Source organism: Trichosurus vulpecula, chromosome 8 (genome assembly GCF_011100635.1).
Source record: "Trichosurus vulpecula isolate mTriVul1 chromosome 8, mTriVul1.pri, whole genome shotgun sequence".
Lineage (NCBI taxonomy): Eukaryota > Metazoa > Chordata > Mammalia > Diprotodontia > Phalangeridae > Trichosurus > Trichosurus vulpecula.
Window position 1 is genome coordinate 11214830 of NC_050580.1, and position 17508 is coordinate 11232337.

Sequence of the window (17508 nt, forward strand, 5' to 3'; positions counted from 1 at the left end):
AAGCAGGTATAGCAAGGAAAGTTGTCACATGAACATTCCCCCCAAATAGGGCTTCACTCTTCCCTTGCACACACGAGGTACCTGGGGAGAGTGGGCTCAAATGGAGATAACCCATGGGACCACAGGGTAAACTCACAATTCCAGGGTACCAGAAGCCCTTTTTCTCTTTGTGCAGTCCCCATAGGCGTAGCTTTCTGCTGGGTCCTGCGGGCTAGTGCCACTATAAAGAGTCTCGTGTCTAGTGTGTCCTTGGTGTGTCACGCCACACCCAGTGCAGCCACTGCTGGGCTCTAATTATAGAAACTCCAGATCTTCTGACTTTTCAAAGTCAGTCAGTCAATAAACATTTATTAAGTATCTACTGTGTGCCAGGCACTGTGCTAAGGGACGGAGGGAGGGAGAAAGAGAGAGAGAGACAGAAAGACAGAGCCAGAGAGATAGGCAGGACAGGAGACAGCCCGCACTTCCCCAAAGCAGGTCTTCAGCCCTGCCCAGGTGACGTCACTGTCCTGGGGCCGGAACAGTAGAGAGGGAGGCCTCCCGCGGCTCAGAGCGGCTCCGGGCGGCCTAGAGAGGCCCGGGGCAGCCCAGGGCGCAGGCGCGGCGCGGCTGGCCCCGCCCACTCCACGGCAGCCCTCCACGGCAGCCCTCCACGGCCGCCTCCGGACGTCGTTGCCGGAGACCATGGAAGAAGAGGAGGAGGCGGAGGAGGAGGGAGGCTTCGTCCCCTCGGCCCTGGGGACCCGAGAACAGTGAGTGCAGCGCCTCCGGGGCTACTGCGGCGGGGTGGGGGGGTGGTCTAGAGGGGTCCCCGCCCCTCCCCCTCATCATTCCCCTTCCCTCCCCCACCCCCAGTCCATGTCAGTACCACGCGTGCTACAGCCGCCCTTCCCCCCTCGCCCCCGGGCCTCTTTATTCTCGCGTTGGTCCGCTTGCTTCTGAAGGGCTTCTGGTGAGGTGGGGCAGGGGGCTCCAGACCCACCCTCCCCTTTTTCCTTTCCGCTCAATCTTGCCCGGGATTCCTCTTTAGACGGTTCCCTGGCTCGGCCCGAGCTGCCCCCGAACCTCGCACTGGGAGCCTGCCCCCGGCGCCGAGCCCCGCGCTGGGCACCGGGGTGCCTCGGGAGTACTTGGGGACGCTGCCCCTGCCGGCTGCCCGCTGGGGAGCCCCCGCCTGACCATCGGCCGCTGTCCAGGATCCCCAGGGACGGAGCCAGGGCTAGCCCCCCACCTGTCCACCCTGCCCTACGAAAGCTGCTGTGCCCTTGTGCTCGCCTCTGCCCATTTCCCTCATCTCCCTTCTGGTGCCAGTGTTGTGGATCATCCCTGCACGACCTTTGTGGATGACCTCACTATTATTTGGTGAAATAAAATCAAGAATTTGTCTTACATTTTCCTTCTTACGTAGCTGGGACGCTGTATATGAAAGAGAATTGCAGGCTTTTCAGGAATGTGGAGATTCAGGAGAAATATGGTAAGTGTTTTTTTACAAAGGGCTTACAACCTAGCGTGTGTGTCTTTAAAAAGATGTTTTAAATAATGTTTTCTTAAAGTACAGGAAGAGCAGTTGCTGAAGAAGGTGGTGTCTGTGAATGAGTTTTAGATTTCCAGACTCTGGGTCAGCAGACATGGAGGAGCAGAGGGGGAGCGCACCTTAGATAGCTGTCCTGTTCCCAAAGCCCATTTCTGACCACATCCCTCCTCTGCTCGGTGAGATGCAGAGGCTCCCAAGTAGCTGAAGGCCCCTGTCTGACTTTGCAGGCTTCTTTCACATCACCCACCTCAGCTGATGGTCCCTTCAGACTGGTGTGTTAGGAACTCTGGTTTCCTTCTTCGTGAAGTCTTTCCCTGTCCTCCCAGTGTGGAGTGTCCTCCTCTCCGATATCAGGTTCTATCACTCTAATTTGTATCTGCCCCTGTATGCCTTCCTTGATTGAGTGGAAGCTTCCTGAGGACAAGGACTGTTTGTCTTATGGCTTTGTATGGTCAAAATACACAGAAATACACTCTTGCTGCTGGTGTATCAGGGAAACTCCTCCAGCAGTCCTTCACAGCCTTGCCTCCCCTGCCTGGCCAGGCTTGGTGACATGACTGACCGCATCTCGGTTCTTGTCACCACACTGGACTGTGGCACTTACTCTCCTTCCCTCCTCCGTGCAGCCTTTCCTGGTTCTTCAGCTCCTACTGTCTCCTCTTCATCAAAGGGATTTTTATTGATTTTATTATGTACATGTTGACTTCCCAGACAGACTGTAAGCCCCTAGAGGATGTGGACTATTTAATTTTTTTCTTTTATATTCTCAGCACTTTGATTAGGGCCTGGCACACATATACTTAATGCTTTTTAGTTGATTAGTTGCTAAGATTGTATTTGCCTAGAGTCTTGCACACCTAATAAACAGGGTTTTAAAGTGAAAACGAGGGGCACCACTGGCTGTTTGTATGTCTACAAAGCTGATTACTGTGGTTAATCACTACAGTGTCCAAAGAATAGCAGTAGAGAGATGATGGGGAATGTACAAACAAGGTCTGAGGAAGCCAGCATTGGCACCCATAACCTTAGATGCCTATATTTCAAGAATGGAAATCATAAATCCTAGTACAAGGGGTCAAGTGGCCTCAGACGCAGCGTGGGCTGGTGGAGTCAGGAAGACCTGGGTTCAAGTCTTACTTCTGACAAATACTGGATGGGATCCTAGGCAAGTGGCTGAACCTCTCAGTATTGCTGGGAGCTTTCTAAGATTTCTGCATTGGCAGAAGGGCTCCTAACACAGGAGCAGGGAAAGAAAGGGCATGGTTGCATTTTTTGAGAAAGGACGTGTAACTGTGATGTTGCTTTGGGACAAGGTGCTAGAGAAGAGCAGGATCTGTTGAGGGAGGCTGTAGCTGGAAGAGCAAACAAAAATCTGTTTCTTCAAAAATCTGGAAGGAAAAAAAAGGGGGAAAAGCTTATAATTAATATATATGGTCAGGCAAAACAAATTCCTGCCTTGGCCATGTCCAGCACACAATTTTGTTACATTCTGCTCGCTGAGTTTGTTATCTCTCCATCAGGGAGTGCGTAGCATGCTTCATCATCAGTCTCTGAAATCATGGCTGGCCATGATAGCAACACATTTTAAAAAGATAGAGTCATGAAGAAATCCAGGAATCAGAGGGAGATAATTTCTGTAAAGATCAACAGAGAGAGGCCAAGACAGACTGCTGTGCCTGGATTGTACTACAGACCACCTCTGCAGAAAGAAGTAATAGATGAGGCCTTTGGGAAGTCACAATAGTGATGAGGGATATGAGCTATCTGGACTTCTGTGGGAGCTCTTTCTATGAGAAGAACAACAACTAATTGTTTCTTGAGTCAATTCAATGATAATTTAGTCCTTCAAGAGAAAGAGGAAGTGACAAGGGCAACTGGTACTCTGGACTGGATTCTTTCCAACAAGGAGGAGCCAATTGCTGAAGTAGAATTGATGCGCATTTATTGGGGAAGTGACTAAATACTCCATCTTAAAATTTGTGATAGAGAAGGGGAGGAAATCTGGGCATAGCCTGATATGCAGTATAGACTTTAGGAGAGCAGTTGCCAAGGGTTCAGATAATGGTCAGTTGGCTTTTCTGAACTAAAATTCTGTAGCAGAAGTCAGACATGAGGAATAGAAACCTTTGAGAAAATTTTAAGGTGAAAAGACAGGCAATTCAGAAAGGAGGAAAAAGGATTCTGCTCTAATGAAAATGATGTGGATGCATAGGGTGCTCTCCAGCCAACTGAGATTTTAAAGAAGTGTTTAAAGCACTTGGAGGCCAAGGCAGGTAATGCAGGATGAATACATAAGCAGCCACAGTCCTGTACGAATACTTGCCAATGGTGCTAAAGCTCAGAATGAGCTTTCTTGGCTGGCATGGAATACTAAAGGCAGTAAAAAAAGGGGTTTTGAATCTGCTTTGGGGAAAATAAGAGGACTGAGGTTGGTAATGAATGTGGGAGAGAAGGCAGAAAGGTAGAATTATCCAACTCCTGCTGCCACTGTTTTGTTTGCCAAGGAGAATGATTCTGGAACTGGAGAGGACAAAAGAAAAGTGGTTGCCAGGGAGTTGGTGCCCAAGACAGGGACTGAGGCTAGGGGGAAGAAGTGGTAGCTGTAACTGTGGAGCCAGCGTCCCACATCTTTGATGATGATGGAGAGTGGGAAACGTGACACCAAACTGGACAGTGACCAGGGTCTTGATTCCAAAAAGGAAAGAATGGAGTCTGTTTACTGTTGGCCAATGAGCTTGACTTGGATTCTTGGCCAGTGCTGGCAGACTGGGGTCATGAAGGAGCATTTAGCAAACATCTGGAAAAGGAAGTGGTGGCCACAAAAAGCCAGCCAGACTTTCTCCAGGACAGATAGGCCATGACTGGGGCTCCTGCCCTGCAGTGGCATAGCTGGTTAAGGCCCCAAACAGGGTCTCGATTGGTCCTGAGCTGTGGAAAGTTTTGAATAGTTCCCATCCCCTGCTTAATAAAGTCCCTTTTAGGACTCCTAAAAATACTTGTATTAATATTCCGTTTGCTGTGATGTGACTAGAAAGGCAAATTCCCCCTTATCTTGCCAATAAAATGCGTAAGTGACCTGTATCTATAAATTTTTGCTAGCTTGGCAAGATTCTTCACATGTTCCTGAATGGGTTTCATCCCATACAAGATAAGAAGTTCTTCTGAGGCCCTGTAGGCCCAGGCTGTATGCTGAGGGATCATGCCAGAGGCAAGGCTGTGACGATTCCAAAAGACTGAAAGATTTCCAAAGCAAGGCTGCAGAAGTTGAGAATGGAAAATAATTCCTTGTCTTATGACCAAAGCCTAGAAATTCCGGAGTGGAGATCAGTGAAAGTGACATACATGTCCTGAAAGACATACATATGCATGTACATATATACAGGCACACATCACTGAAATGCGCAGTTAGAAAGGTATAAGATGAGGGAACACGCCTCTGGAGAGCTGACCTGGCATTCCTGTGTGGATAAAGAGGCAGGAGGCTTTGGCTGCCCCAGCTGAGATGAGGCAGCTGGCTGTGGCGTGTGTCACTTGTTATCACTGGATGAGAAAACTGAAGACAAGGAGGCCCTTCCAGCCTAACCTTATTTACCTGATTGGGGAATGCTGGACCTTACAGTTTGCCTAGATTTGATTTGAAAAAAAAAAACAAAACTCCAGCTTTGTGTGGATGAGATGGAGAAGTACAGGTCAGACAGTTGATCCAAGTTAGAAGTTCTTAACCTTGAGTTCAGGAACTTTCTTGTTAAAAATATTTTAATAATTGTACTTCGGTGACCAATTTAAGTAGATTTTAACACATGGACTGACTGAAGCCAAAGAAAATCCATTATTGGATTCACTATCAGTTTGTAAAGGTCTCTAACACAGTGCCTTAGGGACCTGTCTTTGGGGCTGTTAACCTTTTTATCGCTTTTTATCAGTTTTCTTGGATAAAGTCACAGAGTCAGGAGTTCTCAACCTTTTTAGTGTCATGGACCCCTCCTTGGCTGTGTTGTGAAGGCTATGGATTCAATCCTCCCAGAATAATGGTTTTTCAGTGAACAAAATAAGATACATAAGATTACAAAAGGAAACCATTATATTGAAATACATTTGTCCAAATATTTTTAAAAAACAAGTTCATAGACCCTGGTGAAGAATCCCTAGCAGAGGTGGGATGATGTTCTTACCACATTGACAGCCGACTTAGAGCTATGAAGAATATCCGATGCTTTGGATGATAGAGTCAATAGCCAAACCTAGGACTCTAAAGTTTATAAATTGAATTTGCATATATACTCTCATTTGATATACAGCTCTAGCCCTAAGCTTTTCCCATCTTTACTTACATTAAATTTTATTTTTACAGTCAACAAGAATCTGCCTTTTCTTTCCATCTACCCCATTGAGAAGAAAAACAAAACTTTAATTGTATGCACACACACACACACACGTTTGTATGTTGAGCAGAACCGTCCCATCCTTAGTCTTCTCCCCACAAGTCTGTGTCAGTCTGCATTCTTGAGTCCATCTCCTTCCCAGCTCTGTAGGTGGGCAGCATGCTTCACTCTGAGTACCTTAGAATCGTGATTGGCCACTGTGCTGATCAGAGTTCTTAAGTCTTTCAAAGTTGTTTGTCTCTACAGTGATGTTAGGCATGGGTTAGGCCACATGGTCCCCAAATTCCCCTCCAACTTGGTGCTTCTCTAATTCTGTTAATTATTACTTACAATAATGATAGCTTTTGAAGTCCTTGGAGGTTCTGAAAGAGGAATGGCCTTTGTGATTTGTTTTAAAATCTCAGGTTTGACTTTGTCTTGAGTGATTTAAAATTGTTGCCATCTGGTGCTTATTCATTCTTCAATGTGAAATGGCTTCCAAATTGTAAAAATATTAGTGACCTAGAAAACACTAATTGTTATAATGATTGAGTTTCCGCCTAGTCTACCCTCTGTTCTTCAGAGTCCGTGCTCTGCCATCAGAGGGTGAAGTTTGAGCTGTAGCAGCTATGCCAACATTGAAAACTTATTTCTTCCATGTTTTCAGTTTGAATTAAAAGAAGTCCTAATTGCAAATGGAGCCAATTGGGGAGAATTTAGTTGTTAACCACTGTTACAGGCACTCTGGATTTTTTATTACTTGAATCTTTTTTTTCTTACAGGTTTGGAGAAGAAAGTATGAACCGATTAATCAAGTGGATGGAAAAATGCAAGATCCCACTGGATGCTTCAGTGCTGGACATTGGAACTGGAAATGGGATCTTTCTGGTTGAATTGGTTGGTATTTTTAGTGTCTTGGTAATAGTCAGACTTTTAAATGGTCTTTTAAAAAACTGCAGTATTAACCATCTGTGTCTAAAACAATAAGATCTTGCTTTGACAACACTTCATTGTTCACTAATCTCATCAGTGTCAAGAGCCAAACCTTTTTTTTTTTTCATAGAAAACACATGTTTCCACTGGGTAGAACTGAGACTCTAGCAGACCATAGGTAACTCAGTGATCCTTAAGGGAGAAGGACAGAATGACAAGGTGGAAGCAGCTCTGCTGTGACAGCTGAGGGCCCTGTGGAGAGGCTGGTGGGTTTGAGGGATGACCCTCTCCTTTTGTCCCTTTTCTCACTGTCTGATCCTTGCCTTGGGAAAGGCGATGGAGCAGCTGGCGTGTCCACAATTCAAGCACAGCCCTCAGGGAGGATGGGTGCAGCTTCCCTGGGAGCCAGAGCTGCTCTGGGGATGGTGGTAGAGTTGGAGCACGGCCCCTGTGGCTACAGTTCGTTACCCCTACCTTCAGTCAATCCCCATTCGCAGACATTTGCTGAGTTCTTGTCATCTGCTTGGTACCTGGTATTAGATGCCCCGGAGGAAATGGATGGCTCAGTCCCTGTACTTGTATTTTGGGCCAGGTCAGACTCAGGCCAGGCCCACAGTCTGAGTTCAGTATAGGAACAAGATAAGACACTTGGAGATCATGACATAGTTAATGAAAGTGCACTGACTCAGCCATAACAGTAAGGAGGATATTTAACAAAGATAAGCATTGAGCTGATAGAGCTGAGATGATGCTTCCAGGCATCCCAGGGCACCGGAGCTCCTGTTTGTACTCAGGAAGTGACATCAGTAGCCCAGCCCACCAAGTCTTAAGGAAAAATTGGTCTGACTTGCATGAAGGCGGGGTGGGGGAAGTTAGGCTGTTGTTCCTGCTGTAACTTGAAAGCTTAGTTTTTCTTTGAGAAGATAGGACATGGATGTGACAAACCAATCCCTGTACAATGTGGGACAGGCCATGCCAGTGGTGTTGAATGAGCAAGGTTCCCTGAGTGTAGGATGGCTTCTGGAGGGAGGCTGCACAGAGAGATGGTGACTTGAGCTGTTCTGGAAAGGGAGTAGGAAAAAGTGGGACCCTCCCTTTTGTGACTTCTCATCACAGCTGACCTTGATTTGATGGTCTTTTTTACCAGGGTCCTTTCTTTTTCTTCTTCAATAATTGAACTATTTAATATAAATTATTTTAAATTTATGTTTTATTTTCACAGTTCTTTTTTTTTAATTTCGAGTTCCAAATTCTTTCCCTCCCTCCAGTCTTTCCCCCACCTTTGAGAAGGCAGTCAGTATCCTATCAATTATACATGTAAAGTCATGCAAAACATTTCCACATTGGCCATATTGCCAAACAAAAAAAAAGAAAAAGCAAGAGAAATAAAGTGAAAAAACATACTTCAGTTTGCACTTGGAGTTCATCAGTTTTCTCTCTGGAAATGGGCAGCATTTTTCATCATGAGTCTTAAAGAGTGAAAACTAGGGCTTCTTAACCTGTGATCTGTGAGCTTTGAAAAAAAATTAACAACTTTCAATGTAATTAGTTTTCTTTGTAATACTCTGTATTTTATGCATTTAAAAAATTATTGTGAAAGGAATCTAAGAAGAAGCTTGGCTGCTTGAGGTGTCCTGGACACCAGAAGGTTAAGAGCCCCTGATTTAGACTGGGTACCCAAGGATCAGAGAAGTGGGCAGTCTGGAGAAGACCAGCTTGGACTGCTTAGAGATGGCCCTGCCACCTTGTCAGCCTTGCCCTGTGGCGTCTAGCCACCATCCAGGGAGCACCTGACCAACTCCTGGCAGCTCAGCATCCACTCATTTTGCTTATCTGTGTTCAACCTTCACTTTTGAAGAGGACCAATGACATCATAGGAGGATGTCTTGACTTCCATGTAAATGAGATTTAAGTGAGGCAGAGCTGCAGCCTCACTCCTCCAGAGTCATTGAAGTCCAGTGGCAGGAAGCAGGTCAAGATAACCAGCAATGTCCTGGGATGCAGCAGATGACCCTCGTGCTCTGATGTCTGACCAGCTCCGCAGCGCCTGCATCAGCCCCACAGATTGTTCTCATCTGCCCATTCTGCTGGAAAAGGTCTTTATGTGCTTGGGGTAAACTCCCCGCTAAGTCACCCACAGGTTTAAGGCCTGTCATTTATCGTCGCCCTGCTTTAACTTGTCTGTTGAGACAGTTGCCTGGGGTGTGGCTGCTGTACATGCTACAGCTTCTTGGAGCCATGTGTAAGAGGCCTCCTCTGTACCAAGGTGCTAATAACATGTGTCCTGCTGAGCTTGCCAGCTTGTTGTTATACGGGAAATGCCTTTGAAGACTAAAAACAGCTGTGTGAGAAGCTTCATCTGAATCTGTTCAGATCATTTCCTAGAGTCAGCTTTTTGATAGTGAAAAGATAAATTTCAATATCAGAATTGGAAGCTGCTTATTTTCTGAGGAAATGCCTTTTCTCATTATTTTGGAGTGTTTGAGGAAAATATCATTTCTTTGGAAGAAGAAACCAAATAGTGTAAAAGGGAGTAAGTTGTGATGCCATTTGGACTTAGGTTTTTGGCTCCTAATCACATCCCTTTACAAACATTTAAATGCTGTAATATTCTATAGATTATATGTCACTTGTTGCCTGTACTAAAAAAAAAGAAATCCCTAAAGGAATTTGAGTGCATAGGCTAAAGAGTATCTATTGCACAGAAGAGATTGTTAATTTTTTTTTATCTTTAGGCAAAATTGGGATACTCTGATGTTACTGGAATTGATTACTCTCCTTTGGCAATACAGCTTTCCAGAAGAATAATGGAAAAGGAAGGTTTACCTAACGTTAAGTTACAGGTAATTTTATTGCTATTAATCGTTAAAAAAAAAAAGGAAAGCATTTACATGGTCATCAGCCCCATTTTCCCCCCATATACTGCATTCCTTTAAGTGCACATGTAGTTATTTCAGAACTCAGTTACAAATGATGTGACTGGAAATCAGTGTGCACATCACAGCAAGGATGTAGTTTGGAGGAAAGAATTATACCTAGTTCTGCTTCGAGGCTGATAGAGGAGGAAGTCAGAGCAGAATCAAATTCACGGGATCCTGAGGCCTTTGACTCGATTTTTCTGTCTCCGGGCCAGGGAAGCTGAGTATTTTTGCTGCTGCTTGTTAGTCATTTCTCTCCTTGATAGCCTTGTGATTTTGTTTCAAGTAGTCTGAGTTGCCAGATTACTGGACACATTCCTAAAAAATGTTTATTGGTAACTTTTTGTTTTTCTACGTCATTTCCTGATGCACTCATTTCCTTCCCCCAAATCACTGAATGTGCCCATGTAACCAAATACGGAAAACCAGCCAACACAAAGCCCACATCTGCATGTAGGTGCAGCATCTTGTCCTTCATGCAGGAGGAGGTGGGGGTGATGTGTTTTATTATTTGTTCTTTAGTACTGAGATTGGCCATTACAGTTTTTCAGAGTTGAACTGCCTTTTACTGTTTTTAATTGTCATTTTACACATTGTTTTCCTGGTTTTGCATACTTCACTGCATCAGTTCATAGAAATCTTTCTGTTTTTCCAAATTCTTTAGCCATCTTTTTTTATTGCACAGTAATGTTCTTTTTTATTCATATACAAAGCTTGTTTAGCCATTCCCCAGATGATGCGCGCCTACTTACTTGGCAGGTTTTTTGCTACCAAAAAGGCAAACACATTTTCAGATGTAACTGCAGTAACACATTCCAAAGCCAAATGTGGGTGACTTGAGTATTTATCTATGCAGAACTACTTTATCCATTTTATATAAATAATGGGGTTGATGAACATTGACTTTTAAAAGGTTGCACTTCAAAATGTAAAAATCTATTTGTTGTAAAGTGGAACCATCAACTTTTAAATGTACGCAGAAAATTTGACATTAGAAAATTATTGTTATCATTCAGACCAATGTTAAGATCTGCTTAGCATGGCAGGATTTTCAACTAGAAGGAGGCTTGGGGATCCTGTTGCAGTCTCAGTTTACAGATGAGGAAAATGAGGCTCAGAGAACGACCCAGTGTCCCAGAGGCATGATGAGGAGAGTTGTAATTTGAGCCCATTTTATCAGATCATAGAGTGAGGCTTGGATCTGGACAGGACCCTGGACAGCCTGTGACTCTAAAAGCAAGTTCTCAGTATAGATGAATAAGGTACAAAAGATGAAGGAGAAATTTGCGTCTTAGCTTGAATTCTGAAAGGCAGAATGTTCCTCAACGTATTTTCATTACTTATGGTTTGCACTTGTTCATTTACTTTTTTAAACCTTGTAGCCAGTAAGTATTACTATAAATGGTTAAATGAAGCCAAGGAAGCTTTTGGTTTCCCATATCTACTGTTGCTTCATGAACCAGAATTAGAACTTGAGGGTTTTAGTCTCAGTGTTCTATTTGTGGCTTAATCATGCTGTTTTTCACTTTGGAAAGTAAACCTAAACTTATTTAAGCACCACCCATTTTTTAGTAGACCAGGCTTGTGGTCCCCACGTAATTCACTTTACTATTAGTAGGACACCTGGCTTTGATTTTTCTGGCTGTATCTCCTTAGAGGTTTGGAGTGAAGTGGTCTGGCTTGTGGGAGCTAATCCATTCTTCTAAAAGCTGTTTAGTATTTCAAAGAAATCTTTAACATTTTGATACAGGGTGTCTTATAAAAGTAAAATGTAATGAGCATTAACTGGTAATTCTTTCCACAGTATTCTTTGTAATTGATTTATCTAGGTCTAAGGAAAGATTTGTGTTAATTATCATTGCACATATATTTCTTTTTAATGCAGGTGGAAGACTTTTTGAATCCTTCCACCAAACTGTCTGGATTTCATATTTGCATTGACAAAGGAACCTTTGATGCCATAAGCCTGAATCCTGACAGTGCATCTGAGAAAAGGAGGCAGTATGTGAAATCTCTCTCCAGGGCATTACAAGATAAAGGCTTCTTTCTCATCACTTCTTGTAACTGGACCAAAGATGAGCTGCTAGATGAGTTCAGTGAAGGTAAATGGTCCATACGCAACTTTAAATGTAGTCTTGCTAAGGTTAATGTCATGGAAGCATTTTCTTTGTTGTTTGCAACTTTCCTGTCGGTATGCAGTGTGGTTCTAGGCGAACAATGTTGATGTATGCTCAAAGTCTGTGACCCGATTCATTAAGCAGACAAGCACCTTAGTCACAAGACAGCACAAAGACATATGCAGGGGACTGCCATAGAGTTCTTTGTAAATTTTGAAGTCAAATCACCCATCCTTTATTAAACACCTGCTGTGTGCCAGGCGCTGTGCTGCGTGCCGATACAAAGAAAGGAGGATAAATTGGACGTCATCTCAGGGAAAGGCCACTTGCATCGAGGAAGATCAGGAAAGGTTTCTTGCAGAAGCTGAGATTTTGTCTCAGACTTGAAGGAAGATGGGAGGTAGATATGAGAAGAGAAAGAATTAGGGGCATGGAGGACAGCCAGTACAGGTGTCTGGAGCTGGGGGAGGACCAGAGATGAGGCCAATGTCACTGGATCCCTGAGAATGTGGAGAAGATTGCAGTGTGGGAGTGGGAGGGGCCAGATTATGGAGGGCTTTGGAAGTCAAGCAGAAGATTGATCCTGGAGGTGATGGGGAGCCATTGAAGTTTATTGAATAGAGGGGGGCTTGGGCTTTTGGAGGATTGCTGACAGCTGAGTGGAGGACGGATTGCAGTGGGAAGAGGCTTGAGGCAGGGGGACTCGCCAGCAGCTGTTAGAATAGTCAGGTGTGCCAGGCATGAGGCGAGGAGGGCCGTGTCAGGATGGAAGATGAAGCGGACGAGTCTCAGCAGCAGAAAGAGGGAGGTGTGGGTAAGACCCCAAGGCTGTCATCAGCTGTGGTGTCTTGGATGGGCGGGGCCCTGAACAAGAACAGGGAAGCTTGGGAATCCTTGAAGAGATGAGCTTGAAGCGCTCAGCCTCCGTGTGCTCGGCTCCCTGATGTGTCCTTAGAGAATAGAATGAGTGAGCGAGTGCTCAGTGCTGCCCACTTTGAGGATGTTTAGGTCACTGCCCCCGGATGTCATAAGGGAGAGCGGAGGTGTCAGGGGTCTTTGTTCTTATTTCGCTCTCAGTATTTATAGAGCAATAGGAATTATGTCGGATGCTGTGCGGAATGTTAATTTAGGAGGAAATGAAAATTTTCTCTGGTCACTCTTGTATGGCCATTTCTTTTCACAGAAAAACAATAGGTAGCACTTCTCACAGTACCTGGCATGTGGTAGGCACTTAATAAATGTACAGAGTGCCAGACCTGAAGTCAGGAAGACCTGAGTACAAATCCAGCCTCAGATACCTTCTAGCTGTGTGACCCTGGGCGGGTCACTTGATGGCTATTTGCCTCAGTTTCCTCATCTGTAAAGTGGGGCTCATAATAGCACCTAGGTCAAATACTGAGGACAGTGCCCAGCATACAATAAGTACTCTATAAATGTTACCTGTCACTTATTATTATTCGTTGACTAACTGGCATCTCTTCCCTATATTCTCCTTTCTCTGCTCATACTGAGAACACCTTAGTTCAGGCCTTCATCACCTCTTGCCTGGTCTTTTTGTCTTTTGGTCTCCTTGTCTTAAGTGATTCCCTTCTCCTGTGCCTCTTCTCAGGGTTGGCGCTGGTCTTTGTTTGCACGATTGTTCTGTGCCCAGTTTGCAGTACAGTCATCCTGGCCTCCCGGCCGCTCCTTACCTAGAGCCCTGCACCTGCCCTCACCTCCATTCGAGGCCTCCATGCTTGGAAGGCTCTCTGGGCTCCTCTCATCTCTGGGAATCCCTGCTCAGCAAAGCCTTTCTGGCTTCCAAGGCACGAGGGCCTTCCCAGAAGGACTGATTTCTGTCTTGTCTATGTCCTTGACACTCTATGCTTGATTTTCTCTCTGTGCGGGTCATTAGCACAGAGCCTGGCACCTCGTTAGTGTCCCCCTATTCCGTCACAGCCTGTACAGCCATTTCTTTCTGGTCTTGACCCACAGCCCTGCCTCATGGCACAATAGACTCCTGTCAGTGGGAACAGCTCAAGCCAAGTACAAAGGGTGCTTAATAGAGCATCTTAGGGTCTCAAGGCAGACAGCCTGCAGAAACTTTGCCCCAAGTGATTGTCTGTAACAGCTCTTGGTGCCTGGTGAGCAGTGTGTGTGTGTGCGCACGTGTGCGCGCACTTGCGCACGCATGCATACCTGTGTGTGTTTACGCATGTGTATGTTCATGCTCGTGCGCACCCCAAAGGAAGTGATCAGAGATCTTAAGTCTTGTAGAGTTGTCATAGTTGTGGAAATTGTTCTTGGTTCTGCTCACCTCGCTCAGGCTTCTCCAAAGTCCTCCTTTCTGTTATTTCTTCAGGCACAGTCCTACTCCATGCCATTCACACGCTACGATAGGTTCCGCTCGTCTCTAGTTGATGGGCACCCCCTGAGTTTCTTGGCCACTACAAAAAGAGCTGCTATCGATGTGGGTCCTTCCCTTCTTTCTTTGATCTCTTTGGTGCATAGGCCTAGTAGTGGTGTCTCTGGCTAGAGCGCAGCTTAGCAACTTTGTGGCCAAGTTCCAGGTGGGCTGGAGATAGATCTTCCCTGTTTACTCATTGTGGGAAGTGAACTTTTAATCAATGGAAAATGCCTTGAAACCTTTGGAAGCATATTCAGTGAGTAGTGATTGTATTTGTTCTTGGTCATTTTTGTAATGGAGATATTCCTGGGGAAGTTACGCCCTCTTTGGGCATCTTTGGCTTTTCTTTAGCTTTCTCTTTAGGCCAATTGTTCATTTTATTGTGAGGGGGTGGGCAGGCTGTGCTTTTCACACAACCTAGGTGACCTCCTCGCAGTTCTGAACTCACCCTGAAAGTGAAATCCTTGGAGAACACAAACCGCCTGCTGTAGCAGTGCTGAATTAGCACATGCACCCTTTCTTCTTCAAGTCAAGGTGGTTTTCCTTTGGGTAATAAGGCGTTAGCCCTAAGGGCTGACTTAGCTTGTGTCTAGTCAATGACTCCCGGGTACCGGAACTTGGTCTTCAGCTTTGGATGTGTTTGAAGCTTGACCTGGGAGCTCCTGGCTTCATTGCTTTGTCTGTAAGTGACTTGTATCTCCCAGATTTAAGATTTGTCCTGATGCCTGTTGGAACTGTGCAGCAGCAGCTCTTTTCCCCCTTCATCAGGCATTTAGAATAAATACTCTGCATTCCTGCTGCCTGGTTGAGTGAGTCCCCTTTGCTGCCCTTTCACACCATGTTTTCTCCTTCACCTTTGACAAAACTTGTTCTTCTCTGTATGAGGATAATGAGGAACAGGCTTCGGGTGTGAAAACATGGGTTTGAGAGGTGCCTTTAGGAAGTGCATTAAATAAAGGCTTTGTAGATGCTGCTTACTAAGTATAGCTGTTGTTGGCGGGTGCAGGGACAACCAGAGATCTGAGAGAACTCTGCAGTTGAAAACATCGATGTATTTGCCCAGGTGTTTTGAAAGTGGTCTTTAGAGTTCCCCCTAGGATGCTGAAAGAGTGTATAACTGAATCCTGCTTCATGTTCTCATTACCAGCCAACTCAGAATTCGTATCCCAAGCTCGTGGGTAGAACAGCTTTTGTTTTGCCCACTTAAGAAGGGTTCTAGTTTCTTTTCTATTTATACTCGGAGCTATTACAATGATTCTGCCTTCATTGTCTTGTTTTTCAAGGTGCATTTGCCTTTTCCTCTGTCAGAGGTGAAGGTCGCTCCTTTGTGTCCCCTTGAGGAAGTAGTCCCACATTCCTTCTTTCACATCATTTATGAGTTTGAGCTGCTTGGCTTGGTGCTGGCTAATGACTTGCAAGGTGGAGACAAGAAAAAAGCCTGTTCTGGTGGGGTTAGTCCAGGAAACGGGACAAAGCTCCCTTTCCTCACACTTGAACCGATCCTTTGCCCATTAGGTCGTTTCATTGGAAAGACCTCAAGGTGTCTGCTGTGGTTTGTTGTTAGTGGATAGCATGATGGTTGGTTGGTTGTTGGCTTTTCCTGGCTGCTGTGTAGCCTCCAATTCCAGAAAGCTACTCGGTATGCATAGAATACCCATTGTGGGCTTTAGAGTAAGGCATGTAACAAACCATTGTCCAGCCTTTCCTTAGCCTGGCTTTTCTCATTTGGGCCTTAGCCCCTCCTCCACCATACTTACTGATTTAGTTTCCATTTCGGCTGAGTTATGCTTGTTTTCAAAACTTGTGGGAAAAGATCAAGTGGGTTGGGCTATAATGGGAATGCAGGAAACTGAAGACAGGTGAATGTCTGAACTGGAGCAGGATGACCTTTCCCTTGCCCCGGCGGGCTGGGCACGGTAGCTTCAGGATGTTGTATAACAAAGACTCACCGCCAGGCTTCTGGGTAGGATCACCTAGCTTTGTAAAGAATGGGTCAGTGGAGTGCTGACATGATGCCCCTGTGCCAAGACCAGAGTCATCCCTAATGGAAGCTTAATTCTGTCCTACAGGATTTGAAATTCTGGAAGAGCTGCCAACACCCATGTTTACCTTTGGAGGAAGATCTGGAAACAGCGTAACAGCATTGGTTTTCCAAAAAAAGTGAGGTCTTCATCTGGACAAGTCAGATTTTCCTTTTGAAAAGCCCGAATGTCGGATTCATTCTGAGAGAGAGAGAGACATGCGGGCAAATCATTCTTGAGTACATGGCGAAATAGAGGGCTGCATATACCAGATGCTTGCAGTGGGGAAGTGAGAAATCCTGGACCCGTAAGGGGCTGGTTTGGAGAGACTGACAGAGAATTATTTTGAATATATTTTATATTTGAAATGGACATATTTTCTTCTTTGACTAAAACAAATCTCTATAATTGCTGAATAATTTAAAATGTGAAGGCAGTAAAGTAACTAGTTTTAATTCTGTGTCTTGTAGTTTTTTGAACATTGCTATTTACCGAGACTTGTTCAAAACTCCATTTCAGGTTCAGAATTTTTGGAAACAATCTGTTATTTTTGTTTTTTATTAGACTGCTTTGGAATTATAGCTTGTATAGAATGCCATTTAATTTTAATTTAGGATTTCTAGTTTTTTCTACAACAAACTACCTTTCAGTAGTTTCTCAACAATAATTCCCATTTCTACAGCTCTCAAAGATCACAAAGTGTGCATTCCAAACAGAAGCAGGCATCTGCCTGTGGTCACCTGTGGAGTAAATAGAAGAGGCCGGGACTCTGCAGACCCTCAGGCTGTGTTGGGGTGAGGCTGCTCCTGCCTTGTAGTGGGTACATCAAGAGGCAAAGACCAGCACATGGGACAAGGAGGAGTCTTCTTGCCCTCAGAACTTAAAGTCTAGTAGGGGAAGCTGAAACATCCCTAGACCTCACGGCTTGAGGGTTCCCATTGCGAGGACATCGCTTGCCTTGCACACATGGTCAATATGAAGACTGATGATTCTTCTCTTAATGTTCAGCTTGTCAGTGAGGGAAGTGAGGAGGGGGGTGGTAATCTGGCCAAGACATAGTTCTTGCACTCACACCTGGAGCCTTTCCTGGCTGGAAAAGCAATTATAGTCAGTGTTGCAAAAAAAAGAGCTACAGAAATTAGGTTGAAATGTGTCCAACTTTATTAGGCATTTTTGAAAATTTGATGAATGTACTTAAATTCAGCAAGCTTCTAAGTGCCTACTCTGTGCATGGGATT

General features: G+C 44.9%; 1 protein-coding gene across 2 annotated transcripts; it reads left to right on the forward strand.

The window, feature by feature from the left end:
- The first annotated feature begins 586 nt into the window (after positions 1-586).
- Positions 587-16725, forward strand: EEF1AKMT2 (EEF1A lysine methyltransferase 2). Of its 2 annotated transcripts, XM_036737257.1 has the most exons (6): positions 587-752; positions 1409-1474; positions 6678-6792; positions 9564-9671; positions 11632-11848; positions 16319-16725. In XM_036737257.1, exons 1-6 carry the CDS (start codon positions 685-687, stop codon positions 16411-16413), a joined length of 669 nt encoding a protein of 222 aa, XP_036593152.1. In that variant the 5' UTR covers positions 587-684; the 3' UTR covers positions 16414-16725. The 2 variants fall into 2 exon arrangements, with proteins under 2 accessions (XP_036593152.1, XP_036593153.1); XM_036737258.1 differs by lacking the exons at positions 587-752; positions 1409-1474 and having other exon boundaries at positions 6740-6796.
- Positions 16726-17508: the final 783 nt, after the last annotated feature.

Excerpts from the sequence above, each read along its gene's own strand:
- EEF1AKMT2 (XM_036737257.1), top strand. The coding sequence starts at position 685 with ATGGAAGAAGAGGAGGAGGCGGAGGAGGAGGGAGGCTTCGTCCCCTCG. Across the intron at positions 1,475-6,677 it reads GGAGATTCAGGAGAAATATG|GTTTGGAGAAGAAAGTATGA; the intron begins GTAAGTGTTTTT and ends TTTTTCTTACAG. Across the intron at positions 6,793-9,563 it reads GGATCTTTCTGGTTGAATTG|GCAAAATTGGGATACTCTGA; the intron begins GTTGGTATTTTT and ends TTTTATCTTTAG.